The sequence below is a fragment of the Gobio gobio genome, assembly GCF_949357685.1.
Source record: "Gobio gobio genome assembly, chromosome: 3".
Taxonomy (NCBI): Eukaryota; Metazoa; Chordata; class Actinopteri; order Cypriniformes; family Gobionidae; genus Gobio; species Gobio gobio.
In genome coordinates this window covers 57,594,164-57,608,173 of record NC_137099.1, presented here as the reverse complement: position 1 = coordinate 57,608,173, position 14,010 = coordinate 57,594,164, and the positions used below count along the sequence as shown (strand labels likewise).

At 38.0% G+C, this 14,010-nt stretch overlaps 1 protein-coding gene across 4 annotated transcripts in view; it reads left to right on the top strand.

Annotated features, from left to right (window-relative positions):
- peli1a (pellino E3 ubiquitin protein ligase 1a) overlaps positions 1 to 14,010 on the top strand; it is a 33,211-nt gene that overhangs the window by 6,959 nt on the left and 12,242 nt on the right. For 3 of the 4 annotated variants that reach the window (XM_079812838.1, XM_079812839.1, XM_079812837.1), the window contains exons 2-5: positions 7,272 to 7,453; positions 7,531 to 7,660; positions 7,898 to 7,999; positions 11,172 to 11,369. In XM_079812838.1, the coding sequence (XP_079668964.1) occupies positions 7,383 to 7,453; positions 7,531 to 7,660; positions 7,898 to 7,999; positions 11,172 to 11,369 (501 nt within the window). In that variant the 5' untranslated portion in view covers positions 7,272 to 7,382. Of the gene's footprint in view, positions 1 to 1,718; positions 1,835 to 7,271; positions 7,454 to 7,530; positions 7,661 to 7,897; positions 8,000 to 11,171; positions 11,370 to 14,010 lie in introns of all 4 variants that reach the window. The other variant, XM_079812836.1, reaches the window with a different exon arrangement.

Genomic DNA, 14,010 nt, shown 5'->3' with positions numbered 1-14,010 from the left:
TGTAGCCATAGATATACATAATAAAGGCTAGATGTCTCGTCCGCGCTGCTGGCCAATGGAGGTCGATGTCCGCACCTGGCGGCCATCTTGTCACGTCCGCTCCTGGCGGCCATCTTGTCACCGTCAGCTCGCTCACTCGTAACATTGTGTTTTAATGGTGCATGTTTAAATAACCATAACGTGCTCAATTTTCTACCGATTTTCAAACTGTTTGGTTTGTTATAAACGTCAGAGATGTAGTTATGACACTGCATACTTATGAATAATTATTCATAATTTGTTCAAGCTTCCAGAATTATAGCCACGTTAATAACGTTTGTAAGAAACCAGACCATTTGTAAATCCGTCAAGATTTCAGCGAGATAAGAGTTTACACACTCGTTTGCACTTACCCTACATATATTCTCAATCATCTTTAATGTAATTATGTGTTAAATTAAGTGTTAAATATCCAGTTATTTCAGTTATAAATACAACAAATGAATCATGTTCAATTATTCACTATTATGTATTAATTAGATTAACAGTAAATCAAGTGTAATAAATTACGCTCCATTGGTTTTATTATGAACTATAATGTGTTTTTTCGTACGTATTATATTGTAAGCTATGCGTATTTTAATAATTCGTAATTCGTAAATAATTTGTGCACTATTTTATTATAATTCGTATTAACATAATTATTAACTGACCCGATTTAGAGCTTGATTCGGAAATGGGCGGGGCCAAAACTGCCCGCGTTTTGATTTCAGCAAATCACTTTTGGCCGATCGGAGACAGCGTGATTAATATTCATGAGGCCATCAGCCTGCAGCAGCCAATCGCGCGGCAGAAGCAAATCTGCCGAGGAAAGTAAACGCGATCTACCTGAGGAAAGACATGATAAAAAAATTATAATGATAAAAAATTAACTTTTCATTCATACATGGTTAAAACAATGTACTACATATTTATCTTAATTAGGCTATAAAAATGCACAATGTTTCTTAAACGTTCGTAAATATGCAAGTCCCATATGAATGTCTCTCTTGTTGTTACTTTTATAAGTGATCAGAAGATTTTCACCTGGTGTACAATAACACCCTAGCAACCTCCCCTAGCAACTGCCTAGCTATCTTTATCTTTAACCCAAACGCCACACCGGACCAGAAATCTCAGCTAAACTTGTACACTCATATGTGTGTGTGTGTGTGTGTGTGTGTGTGTTTGGACACTCAGAAATCGGTCATGAATCACAGTCCCTCATTAGCAAACGTGCATACTTCAAAGAGCACGAGGCCAGAGAGGTGTGTGTCCTACATCCGCAGTGTATACTGTGTTGCCGTGGAAACGCTGCGCGGTGTTGTAGCCGGTTGGCAAGAGTGCAAATGTCTCCTGTATTCTGAGCAAATGTCTGGCATGGAGACAGGGACGAGTCCGGGGTGTGACACACACACACACACACACACACACACACACACACACACACACACACACACACACACACACACACACACACACACACACACACAGAGAGACAGCACATACTGCCCTCAGGGCTGACAGCACATGTCCTTAAGAAACATATCTGGCTTTGTGTGTGTGTGTGTGTGTGTGTGTGTGTGTGTGTGTGTGTGTGTGTGTGTGTGTGTGTGTGTGTGTGTGTGTGTGTGTGTGTGTGTGTGTGGCAGGCAAGAATGAGGTGAGGAGTTTATTCACACTATCTGTCTTTCTGTCAGACAGATGATGAAGTGCTCTAGGCCAGGATCAGATATCCGCACTGTTTGAGAGCCTCCTCTGGGTCATTCATACAGGCAGATCTGCAGGAAAGAGAGCGGGCGGATGAAGGCTGGAGGTCTGCACATTTATACATGTAGCGTTAGCGTTAGTGGCTTGATGTTAGTTATGCAGAGTTGCTAAAAAAATGGCTTTACTCCTCCAATACTCACTACACAGCTGTTTGTGTTTCTCTGAGGATTTTGTGCTTGTGTTTATGTTCATCTGTTGTTTAACATTTGTTTAATTTGTTTGTAAGGTTGCAATTGTTTTGCAGTTGTGTTTATGCTCGGTTTGTTTGTTGATTTGCATTTGTGTTTGTTTGTTGGTTGATGTGTGCATGTGTGTGTTTGCTGCGTTACATTTTTATTTTTGTTCATTTTGTGTTTCGTTTGTTGCTTTGCTGTTTGTTTAGTTATGCTGCTGGTTGTTTTTATAGCTTATTTATGTTTGTGGGTTTGCAATTGTTGTTTTGTTGTTGTGTGTATGTTTTTTATTTGGAATTGTGTTTGTTTGCTGCTTTGTTTTTGTTTGTTTGTTGCTTTGCAGTTTGTTGAGTTGTGTGTGTGTTGGATGTTTGTTGATTTGGAATTGTGTTCCTTGGTTAATTTGTGCATGTGTGTGTTTGCTGCTTTACGGTTTTATTTATTTATTTATGTTTGTTTGTTTGTCTGTTTTCGTTTGTTGCTTTGCCGTTTGTTGAGTTGTGTTGGTGTGTGTCTTTGATGTTTGTTGATTTGGAAGTGTGTTTGTTGGTTAATGTGTGCATGTGTGTGCTTGCTGCTTTACGGTTTTATTTATTTATGTTTGTGTGTCTGTTTTCGTTTGCTGCTTTGCAGTTTGATGAGTTGTGCTGCAGTTTGATGAGTTGTGCTGGTGTGTGTGTGTGTCTTTGATGTTTGTTGATTTGGAATTGTGTTTTTGTCAGTTAATTTGTGCATGTGTGTGTTTGCTGCTTTACATTTTATTTAAGTTTGTTTGTTTGTCTGTTTTCGATTGTTGCTTTGCAGTTTGTTGAGTTGTGCTGAGTGTGTGTGTGTGTGTGTGTGTGTGTGTGTGTGTGTTTGATGTTTGTTGATTTGGAATTGTGTTTGTTTTGTCGGTTAATGTGTGCATGTGTGTGTTTGCTGCTTTACATTTTATTTAAGTTTGTTTGTGTGTCTGTTTTCGATTGTTGCTTTGCAGTTTGTTGAGTTGTGCTGAGTGTGTGTGTGTGTGTTTGATGTTTGTTGATTTGGAATTGTGTTTGTTTTGTCGGTTAATGTGTGCATGTGTGTGCTTGCTGCTTTACGTTTTTATTTATTTATGTCTGTTTGTCTGTTTTCGATTGTTGCTTTGCAGTTTGATGAGTTGTGCTGAGTGTGTGTGTGTGTGTGTTTGATGTTTGTTGATTTGGAATTGTGTTTGTTTTGTCGGTTAATGTGTGCATGTGTGTGTTTGCTGCTTTACATTTTATTTAAGTTTGTTTGTTTGTCTGTTTTCGATTGTTGCTTTGCAGTTTGTTGAGTTGTGCTGAGTGTGTGTGTGTGTGTGTGTGTGTGTGTGTGTGTGTTTGATGTTTGTTGATTTGGAATTGTGTTTGTTTTGTCGGTTAATGTGTGCATGTGTGTGTTTGCTGCTTTACATTTTATTTAAGTTTGTTTGTGTGTCTGTTTTCGATTGTTGCTTTGCAGTTTGTTGAGTTGTGCTGAGTGTGTGTGTGTGTGTTTGATGTTTGTTGATTTGGAATTGTGTTTGTTTTGTCGGTTAATGTGTGCATGTGTGTGCTTGCTGCTTTACGTTTTTATTTATTTATGTCTGTTTGTCTGTTTTCGATTGTTGCTTTGCAGTTTGATGAGTTGTGCTGAGTGTGTGTGTGTGTGTGTTTGATGTTTGTTGATTTGGAATTGTGTTTGTTTTGTCGGTTAATGTGTGCATGTGTGTGCTTGCTGCTTTACGGTTTTATTTATTTATGTTTGTGTGTCTGTTTTCGTTTGCTGCTTTGCAGTTTGATGAGTTGTGCTGCAGTTTGATGAGTTGTGCTGGTGTGTGTGTGTGTCTTTGATGTTTGTTGATTTGGAATTGTGTTTTTGTCAGTTAATTTGTGCATGTGTGTGTTTGCTGCTTTACATTTTATTTAAGTTTGTTTGTTTGTCTGTTTTCGATTGTTGCTTTGCAGTTTGTTGAGTTGTGCTGAGTGTGTGTGTGTGTGTGTGTGTGTGTGTGTTTGATGTTTGTTGATTTGGAATTGTGTTTGTTTTGTCGGTTAATGTGTGCATGTGTGTGTTTGCTGCTTTACATTTTATTTAAGTTTGTTTGTGTGTCTGTTTTCGATTGTTGCTTTGCAGTTTGTTGAGTTGTGCTGAGTGTGTGTGTGTGTGTTTGATGTTTGTTGATTTGGAATTGTGTTTGTTTTGTCGGTTAATGTGTGCATGTGTGTGCTTGCTGCTTTACGTTTTTATTTATTTATGTCTGTTTGTCTGTTTTCGATTGTTGCTTTGCAGTTTGATGAGTTGTGCTGAGTGTGTGTGTGTGTGTGTTTGATGTTTGTTGATTTGGAATTGTGTTTGTTTTGTCGGTTAATGTGTGCATGTGTGTGTTTGCTGCTTTACATTTTATTTAAGTTTGTTTGTGTGTCTGTTTTCGATTGTTGCTTTGCAGTTTGTTGAGTTGTGCTGAGTGTGTGTGTGTGTGTGTGTGTGTGTGTGTGTGTGTGTTTGATGTTTGTTGATTTGGAATTGTGTTTGTTTTGTCGGTTAATGTGTGCATGTGTGTGCTTGCTGCTTTACGTTTTTATTTATTTATGTCTGTTTGTCTGTTTTCGATTGTTGCTTTGCAGTTTGATGAGTTGTGCTGATTGTGTGTGTGTGTGTGTGTGTGTGTGTGTGTGTTTGATGTTTGTTGATTTGGAATTTGTGTTTTGTCGGTTAATGTGTGCATGTGTGTGTTTGCTGCTTTACATTTTATTTAAGTTTGTTTGTTTGTCTGTTTTCGATTGTTGCTTTGCAGTTTGTTGAATTGTGCTGAGTGTGTGTGTGTGCGTGTGTGTGTGTGTGTGTGTGTTTGATGTTTGTTGATTTGGAATTGTGTTTGTTTTGTCGGTTAATGTGTGCATGTGTGTGTTTGCTGCTTTATGTTTTTATTTATTTGTCTGTGTCTGTTTTCGTTTGTTGCTTTGCAGTTTGTTGAGTTGTGCTGGTGTGTGTTGATTTGGAATTGTGCTTGTTTTGCTGGTTAATTTGTGCATGTTTTCTGCTTTATTTATGTTTGTTTGTGGTTAAATGTTTTGCTTTGCACTCTGTTGTGCAGGTGTGTGTTTGTTGCCTTGCACATTTATTAGGGGCCAAGCAATGAAGGTGCGGAGCCTCTCTTGAAATCGTTAGATTTCTTCTTCTTCTTATTATTATTATTCCGCCATTGAAGTCTGTGGCAGCCCATAGAACCGTTTGCGGGAAAGTTGTGAAATTTGGTACACTGATAGAGGTCAGTACCAATAGTAAACACACCAAATTTGGAGTCTCTAAATCATTGCCTCTAGCGCCACCAACTGTCCAAAGTTTCACTCATGTTTATGCTAATAACTTTTGAACCCTAATGGCTAGAAACAAAATTATTTAGTTTGAATTCTCGTCATTTTCCGTCATATAAATTTTCCTGCCATTTTCAACCAACTTTTTCGAACTCCTCCTAAGTCGTTGCTCTGGTTTTCACGAAAATTTAACCAGATCATCTTCAGACCATGCTGACAAAAAAAAAACCAATTTTCAAGTTGTTTTCAAACTCAAGTTGATTCGTCAAATCGTTTTTGATAAACGCGGAAACAAATTTTAGGTAGCGGTTGCGAAAATACACTTAAGGCTATATCTCCGCAACGCTTTATCGTATTCAAACCAAACTTGGTACAAGTTATCACACGCATGACCTGAGGCAACATGCAGCGTTTCGGAGCAGCGCCACCTACTGGTCCGGAGATATAAAAAATGGCTATTTTTGCTTATAACTTCTGAATCGTTTGTCCAAATCATAAAAGTGGTCTCGTTAGATTCAGGACGTCATGCCAAGTCGTCTAATATCCAATTTGACCATTTCGGCCATTTTGACTGTCGGCCATTTTGAATTATGTGCTAAAATGCTGTATTTTATGAAAGCATGAACGAATTGTTATGAAACTCAGTATGGGTCATCAGCACGATACCCTGAAGGAGCCTGAGAAGTTTCGAAACAGCGCCACCTAGTGGATAATTTTTTTTCCAAACGCTTATAACTTTGGGTGGGGTTGACTTATTTTCATGGGACTAACTTTTTTTGTCTCCTGAATCCTTGCCGAGTCCAACAATACCAGACTTGCCAGGTTTTGGCGTATGGTTTGTGCAGCGCTGTAATTTAGCGCTTAAAAACATAGCTGATATCTTCGAAACCGCTAGTCTGATCGAGACGAAACCAGCACCAGAAAATCGTAAAACATAGGTCGATAGCTATATATTAATGCCCAAATGTCAAAATATTGATAGTAAGGGGTAGTAAAATCCAATCAAAGTCAGGTGTCAGTCATTTTTTACATGTTTTTACATATAAATGTCTATAACTCCAAAACGAAATGAGATATTTTCACCAAAATTGACCCACACATGTATGGGCTCACTCAGAGGACACACAAAAAAAATTGTAGGATTGTGCCTCTTGGTGGTGCTATAATAGAACAAAATGTGAAATTGCCTCTATACAACTCAATGTTTTAATGTGGGGATTTAAAATTTTTGCTTCAAATGTCTTCACTCATTTTTGCAGTTGGTCTGCTGCTATCTTCCTTGTCTGCTTCTGTTGCGCTTGGCCCCGATAATGGCTACTTGCAGCTATATTTTATGTTTTGTTTTGTTTGCTTGTTGCTTAGCACTTGTGTTTGTTTGTTAAATCGTGCTTGTGTGTTGGTTGAAACGTGTATTTATGCTTGTTTTATAGTTGTGTTTGTTTGTTTGTTGATTTTTCAGCCACCTGTTTTTACGTGTGACCTGATTTGATGCGCGTTAGAGTTGTTGTTTTGCACTAGCGCTGTCATTTGTGGCTGTGAGAGTTGATGTTTTTGTGCCGGAAACAGAGATGTCTGTCGCCTGCTATTTTTATGTCTGTGGTTTCATCGCGTGTCAACGTCGACTGACTTTTCATGACCGCTTGACCCTGACGGAGCAAAACAACACCGATGCCAACCCGCACTGAGAGGAAGTGAAACCATCTCACGACTATTTGTGGAAGATCCCCTGTTTTATATTTTGAAGATCTCAATATTTACTTGGTTGTTATTGGACTTTTCTGTTTATATTCTCTTTCAATAATATACTTTTGTTGCACTATAGTCTCAGTGGCGCCTCCCTACAGGTGGGAATAAGACTGGCATCGCTAACCTTTAGATTTGGTGTTACTTTAAAGTAGGCGTGTGTGAGGAGAGCGTGTGTGTGAACGCGTGAATCACAGGCATCTGTTGCCTAGTCATTCGTTTAGGGCCACAGATTAACATAACCTGTGTTTTCACATGTTTGCAGATGTGTTCTGCTGAGGCTGTGATGGTGGAGCACTGAGGAAGGAAGATCAAGAAAAGTAAAGAGAAAAAAAGCTGAAGCATTTCAGAGGAAGTCTTTGAGAAGATCAGAGCGATGTCGGCCCCAGAGCAGGAGCTGCTGAGCTCTTCTAAACCCATCAAATACGGAGAGCTCGTCGTCCTCGGGTAAGGTTTGCATTCATGCTTTGTAAAGCTGACTAATGCAAGATTGTGCACTAATGTTTTAGTTTTTTGCTGCTCAGCTACAACGGCTCTCTACCGAACGGAGACCGGGGCAGGAGGAGAAGTCGCTTCGCTCTGTGTAAGAGACCCAAAGCCAATGGAGTCAAACCCAGCACCGTCCACAGCACATGCAGCCCACAGGCCGCCAAGGTACACGCCCGTTCTCCCGATAATCATGTTTATACGTCTTTAAAAGTTTTATTGCTCATATATATGTGTCACATTGGATTTTTAAGAGTGTTTAAATGTGGGCCGTTTTCCTCACCACTCCTCACTGCCTGAATGAATCTAAAGCATGTTGCATTTAATTCATGTAGCATGCACACATTTATGCACACATTTTATCTCATGTTTCATCTGTTACTCCTGAACGTGGTGTTTCTGCAGGCCATCAGCAACAAAGACCAGCACAGTGTCTCGTACACACTGTCCCGGGCGCAGACGGTAGTGGTGGAGTACACACACGACAGCACCACTGACATGTTTCAGGTGCGTTTCTGCGGGGGGATTTGTGCCGTTACCTGTGAAAGTTTGTTTACGCCACAGAATAGAGAATAAAAAAAAGGTCATTGCGACTTTATGACTCGCGAATGCATCAGAATTGCGAGATATTACCTTTTAAATTTTGTATTCAGTGGTGGAAACAAGCTTTCATAGTTCCTGCATCATTTTAATTAGTGATGCACCAAAATAAATGTTTTACTGAAACACCAAAACCAAAACGAACTTTTTCCCTGCCGTATTTTCACTATTACGCAGTAGGGGGCGCTATTGCACATCTTCTGAAAGAGTACTGAATCTCCTGATCAAAACCAGGCCTGCGGCACTCCTCTCAGAAACTGAAGCCTCCGCGCCTCGGTCGCCCCCAGGTGGCTGGTCCCAGTATAGCTCATAAGCCCCGCCCCTCCGGGTTGTCTAATGGACGCGAGACAAACTAAACAAACAAATTACACTTCAATTTATTTTTTTTCAAAAGTTGGTTTCTGTCATTGTAGGCCGTTTTCATCACGATGATTTCAGTTCAAGTGTTCGTTTTTTAAATAATTTTAGTTTTAGTTATTTGATGCTATAAAAACGGGGGTGTGACATGATTGACAGCTCTGAGTGAAGTTGTCACGGAGGCACTAACTGACTTTTTTCGGGATTTTTGGGAGGAGGTTGGAGCTTTAACTTTAATTTCTACATTTCCATAACTGTTTATTTCACACCGACATTATGAATTGTTCTGCATCTGCGAGAGTGTGGGCGGGCTTTTGATATCGCGCCTCTACTTCCTGCCCTCTACGATTCGGGTCCCGAGATTGCTACTGCACAGACTCGGTCCCAAATATGCCCAAGATGTCAGTGCCATATTCGGGACCTCCGGAGGCTTCAGTTACTTCAGCGGAAGCCGATGAAGTCGCGTCGTCCATATTTTTTACGGTCTATGATCAAAACACAGGGCAAGAAGAAGCAGAAACAAGTGATATCACATGTTATCATATGCAGTGTTGGGGCTAACACATTACAAGTAACTTGAGTTACATAATCAGATTACTTTTTCAAGTAACTAGTAACGCATTACTTTTAAAATGTACTTTTAGTTACTTTTTCAAATAAGTAACGCAAGTTAATTTTTTTCTCCCATTTATTGACTGACGCTCTCTTGTCCCAGTGTTGAGGGGAAACGTAATTGCAGAGGCTTTGTGTGTAAACCTGGTGGTTATTGTAGTTCTTCTAGACTAATGTGAGCAGGTATTTACTCATCTCACTTGCAAAAAGAAGATAAAAAAATTATGCAAAATCAGAATACTACGCAAACCTCCAATAATGAAATATTTTGAATAAATCAAACATCTTTTTGCATTTATCTCACTTTGCTGACCAATGTACTTGCTGCTGACCTTTGATGATTCAGTTAAACTATAGCAAAAATGTTTAGTTTTTATTGATAAAGTGTTAAAAAAATATATTCTCCTGCGTCCTATTCTTCCTTTATCCAGAATGGCAGCGCAGCTAAAAGGTTTGTTTCTCCTGTACAGACGTATATCTGCATGAGGCTTGTTATTTCAATTATGGTGTGAGAGTCTTTACATTTGCCCAAAAATATAACTTTTTTGTTATAAAAAAACAAAACAAAGCCCAGCCCAGGTGAGAACGCAAAAGTAACGTAACACATTACTTTTCTTAAAAAGTAACCAAGTAATGTAATTAGTTACTTTTTAAAGGAGTAACTCAATATTGTAATGCATCACTTTTCAAAGTAACTTTCCCCAACAGTGATCATATGCATATGTAAAATAACGTGATCATCAGCAATAAACGGCATATAAATCAAAACTATCTAATGTTACTGGATGAACTGTCCACCCAGGACGAGCTAAAGCATTAAAGGATTGTGAAGCATTAGAGGTGTTGATGGACTCGATCTACTCGTTCAGTGTTTGATCATCGCTCTGAATGTAGTCTTTGACAAAAAAGCGGGATTTCCTCAGCTTTTTGCACAAAATGTTGCTTTTTTATGAAACTTGCCCATATTCAAGTGTTGATAAAACCGAATGCATGAAACTAGAATAAATGTTTAAAAGCAGAGGCTCTTTTTTGTCTTTTGATATATTGCTTGTGTAGATATTCATACAACAAAAGATTCTGGGACCATGAAAATTTTGTGAAAATTATGAAAACTTTTTTCAGAAACGCTGGCAGGGAAAGAGTTAAAGTGTTATTTTAGCTGAAAACAGAAAATAAAGTTAAAATAAAATTAATTAGGCGTAATTAATCAAGGAGTCAAATTTATTTAATAATTAACACTGAGTTGTATATAAACATTTAAATCGCACACAAGGCAGTTTTATATTACGGTAGCTTTTTAATGTTATAATTATGTTTTTTACTCCAATTCGTTTGAATTTGAATGGTGGCTGTAAAAAAACTTGTTTTCATGACAGATTTTTTCAAACATACATAAAATAATGAAGACAACAGGTTAAGTAAAAAATTATGAATCTGTAATATAGTGCGTCTTCTCTAGAGTTTTTTTAAAGTTTATGGTCATTGAACGGCTCTCCTGAGGTAAATGTTAAGTTGGCGTCTTTAAGCGATTTACATGAGACATGAATCATTTCAGTGAGCTGTACTGTATCTTTCAACAGACCTTCTGATGTTCATGTTTATTTGGTGCTGTAACTAGTAGTAAAGCGGAAGAGGTGACCGGTTCACGTGCCGCTTGAACTGATGCGGCTACAACGGTCTGTCCCGCAACATTAAATAGCGCCAAAACATATTTATTGCTTGGTAATAAAGTTGACAGACTTTGAAAGCGGAGGCTTTGTTTCATATCAAAAGTAACAAAACACAAAGCTTATCATGATGATTGGTGTGAAACGGATTCATGCATCAACTGAAAAGATCTCAGTTCATCGAAATGAACATCGATTAAAAATGAGAAATCGATGATTGGTCAATCTAAAAACAAAAAATTTATTTTCAGTTGGCGAATTTTCGGTGCATCACTAATTTAAACTATGCAGAAAGTGTGTGCAAATAAAAAGCAAAAGTTAGTGTGTTTAATTTATTTATTCTGTCTTTCAAGCACCCACATATAAACGTTCTCTAAGCGCTGAAAGTTGATCATATCTGTCATTGTTATCCGTCTGACATCCCTCTCATCATTCTTTTGCAGATCGGCCGGTCCACTGAAAGCCCCATTGATTTTGTGGTGTTGGACATGGCGCCGGGTTGTCACGGCAACAGCGACACGCTGTCGTCCCAGAGCACCATATCGCGATTCGCGTGTCGGATCGTGTGTCAGCGAGCCCCGCCCTACACCGCCCGCATCTACGCCGCCGGCTTCGACTCGTCCAAAAGCATCTTCCTGGGGGTGGGTCAAACACACTCCTCCCACACAAACTCTCTCTTCTCTAACAGTCTTTCACACTCATCCATCCATCCCTCCATCCGTTCCACGATGCATTCATGTGTTCACCTATCACTGGTGCTGGAGAGGCTGAAAATGAACAAGTGAGTGAGTGAACAAATTCATGAAGAGAATGAGCCACACTACCGTTCATAAGTTTGGGTCGGTACGATTTCTAAAAGAAGCCTCTTCTGCTCACCAAGGCTGCATTTATTTGATCAAAAATACAGCAAAAATTGTGAAATATTAAAGTGTCATTTATTCCTGTGATCAAAGCTGTATTTCCAGCATCATTACTCCAGTCTTCAGTGTCACATGATCCTTCACAAATCATTCCAATATGCTGATTTGATGCTCAACAAACATTTAAGATTACTATCAATGTTAATATTTCACTTAAATTTTTTAGAGGAAACAGTGATACATTTTTTTCCCAGGATTCTTTGATTAATATAAAGTTCAAAAGGAAAGCATTTATTTGAAATAGAATCGTTTGTAATTTATTATTATAAATGTCTTTACTGTCACTTTTGATCTTTTGATCAATTTAATGCATCCTTGATACATGAAAGTATTAATTTATTTATTGACTCCAAACTTTTGAACAGTAGTCTATGTGAGTGAGTGAATTAATGAATCAGTGAATGAAGTGAGCGATTGAATGAATCAGTGAATGAATGAATCAGTGAATTAGGTGAGCGATTGCCTGAATCAGTGAATGAATTAATCAGTGAATGAAGTGAGCAAATAAATCAGTGAATGAAGTGAGCGATTGAATGAATCAGTGAATGAAGTGAGCAATTGAATGAATCAGTGAATAAATGAATCAGTGAATGAATGAATCAGTGAATGAAGTGAGCAAATAAATCAGTGAATGAAGTGAGCGATTGAATGAATCAGTGAATGAAGTGAGCAATTGAATGAATCAGTGAATAAATGAATCAGTGAATGAATGAATCAGTGAATTAGGTGAGCGATTGAATGAATCAGGAATTAATTAATCAGTGAATGAAGTGAGCGAATGAATCAGTGAATGAATGAATCAGTGAATTAGGTGAGCGATTGAATGAATCAGTGAATTAATGAATCAGTGAATGAAGTGAGCGAATGAATCAGTGAATGAAGTGAGCGATTGAATGAATCAGTGAATGAAGTGACTGAATGAAGTGAATGAATTAAGTGAATGAATCAGTGAATGAAGCGAGTGATTGAATGAATGAGTGAATGAATGAAGTGAATCAGTGAATGAAGTGAATCAGTGAATGAAGTGAATCATTGAATGAAGTGAGCGATTGAATGAATAAGTGAATGAAGTGAGCGATTGAATGAATGAAGTGACTGAATGAAGTGAATGAATCAGTGAATGAATCAGTGAATGAATCAGTGAATGAATCAGTGAATGAATCAGTGAATGAAGCAAGCAATTGAATGAATGAATGAATGAAGTGAATGAATGAAGTGAATGAATGAAGTGAATGAATGAAGTGAATGAATCAGTGAATGAATAAGTGAATTAAGTGACTGAATGAAGTGAATGAATGAAGTGAATTAATGAAGTGAATGAATCAGTGAATGAATAAGTGAATGAATCAGTGAATGAATCAGTGAATGAATGAAGTGAATGAATCAGTGAATGAATCAGTGAATGAATCAGTGAATGAATCAGTGAATGAATCAGTGAATGAATCAGTGAATGAAGCAAGCAATTGAATGAATGAGTGAATTAAGTGACTGAATGAAGTGAATGAATGAAGTGAATGAATGAAGTGAATGAATGAAGTGAATTAATCAGTGAATGAATAAGTGAATGAATCAGTGAATTAATCTGTAAATTAATCAGTGAATGAAGCGAGCGATTGAATGAATGAGTGAATGAAGTGAGTGAATGAAGTGAATGAATGAAGTGAGCGAATGAATTAATCAGTGAATGAAGTGAGCGATTGAATGAATCAGTGAATGAATGAAGTGAATGAAGTGAGCGATTGAATGAATCAGTGAATGAAGTGAATCAGTGAATGAAGTGAGCGATGGAATGAATCAGTGAATGAAGTGACTGAATGAATGTAGTGAATGAATCAGTGAATGAAGTGAGTGAATGAAGTGAATGAATGAAGTGAATGAATCAGTGAATGAAGTGAGCGAATGAAGTGAATGAATGAAGTAAATGAATCAGTGAATGAATGAATCAGTGAATGAATGTATCAGTGAATAAATGAATCAGTGAATGAAGTGAGCGATTGAATGAATGAAGTGAATGAATCAGTGAATGAATGAATCAGTGAATGAATGAATCAGTGAATGAATGAATCCGTGAATCTGAATGAATGCATGAACGAGTGAATGAATGAATCCGTGAATCTGAATGAATGCATGAACGAGTGAATGAATGAATCCGTGAATCTGAATGAATGCATGAACGAGTGAATGAATGAATCCGTGAATCTGAATGAATGCATGAACGAGTGAACGAATGAATCCGTGAATCTGAATGAATGCATGAACGAGTGAATGAATGAATCCGTGAATCTGAATGAATGCATGAACGAGTGAATGAATGAATCCGTGAATCTGAATGAATGCATGAACGAGTGAATGAATGAATCCG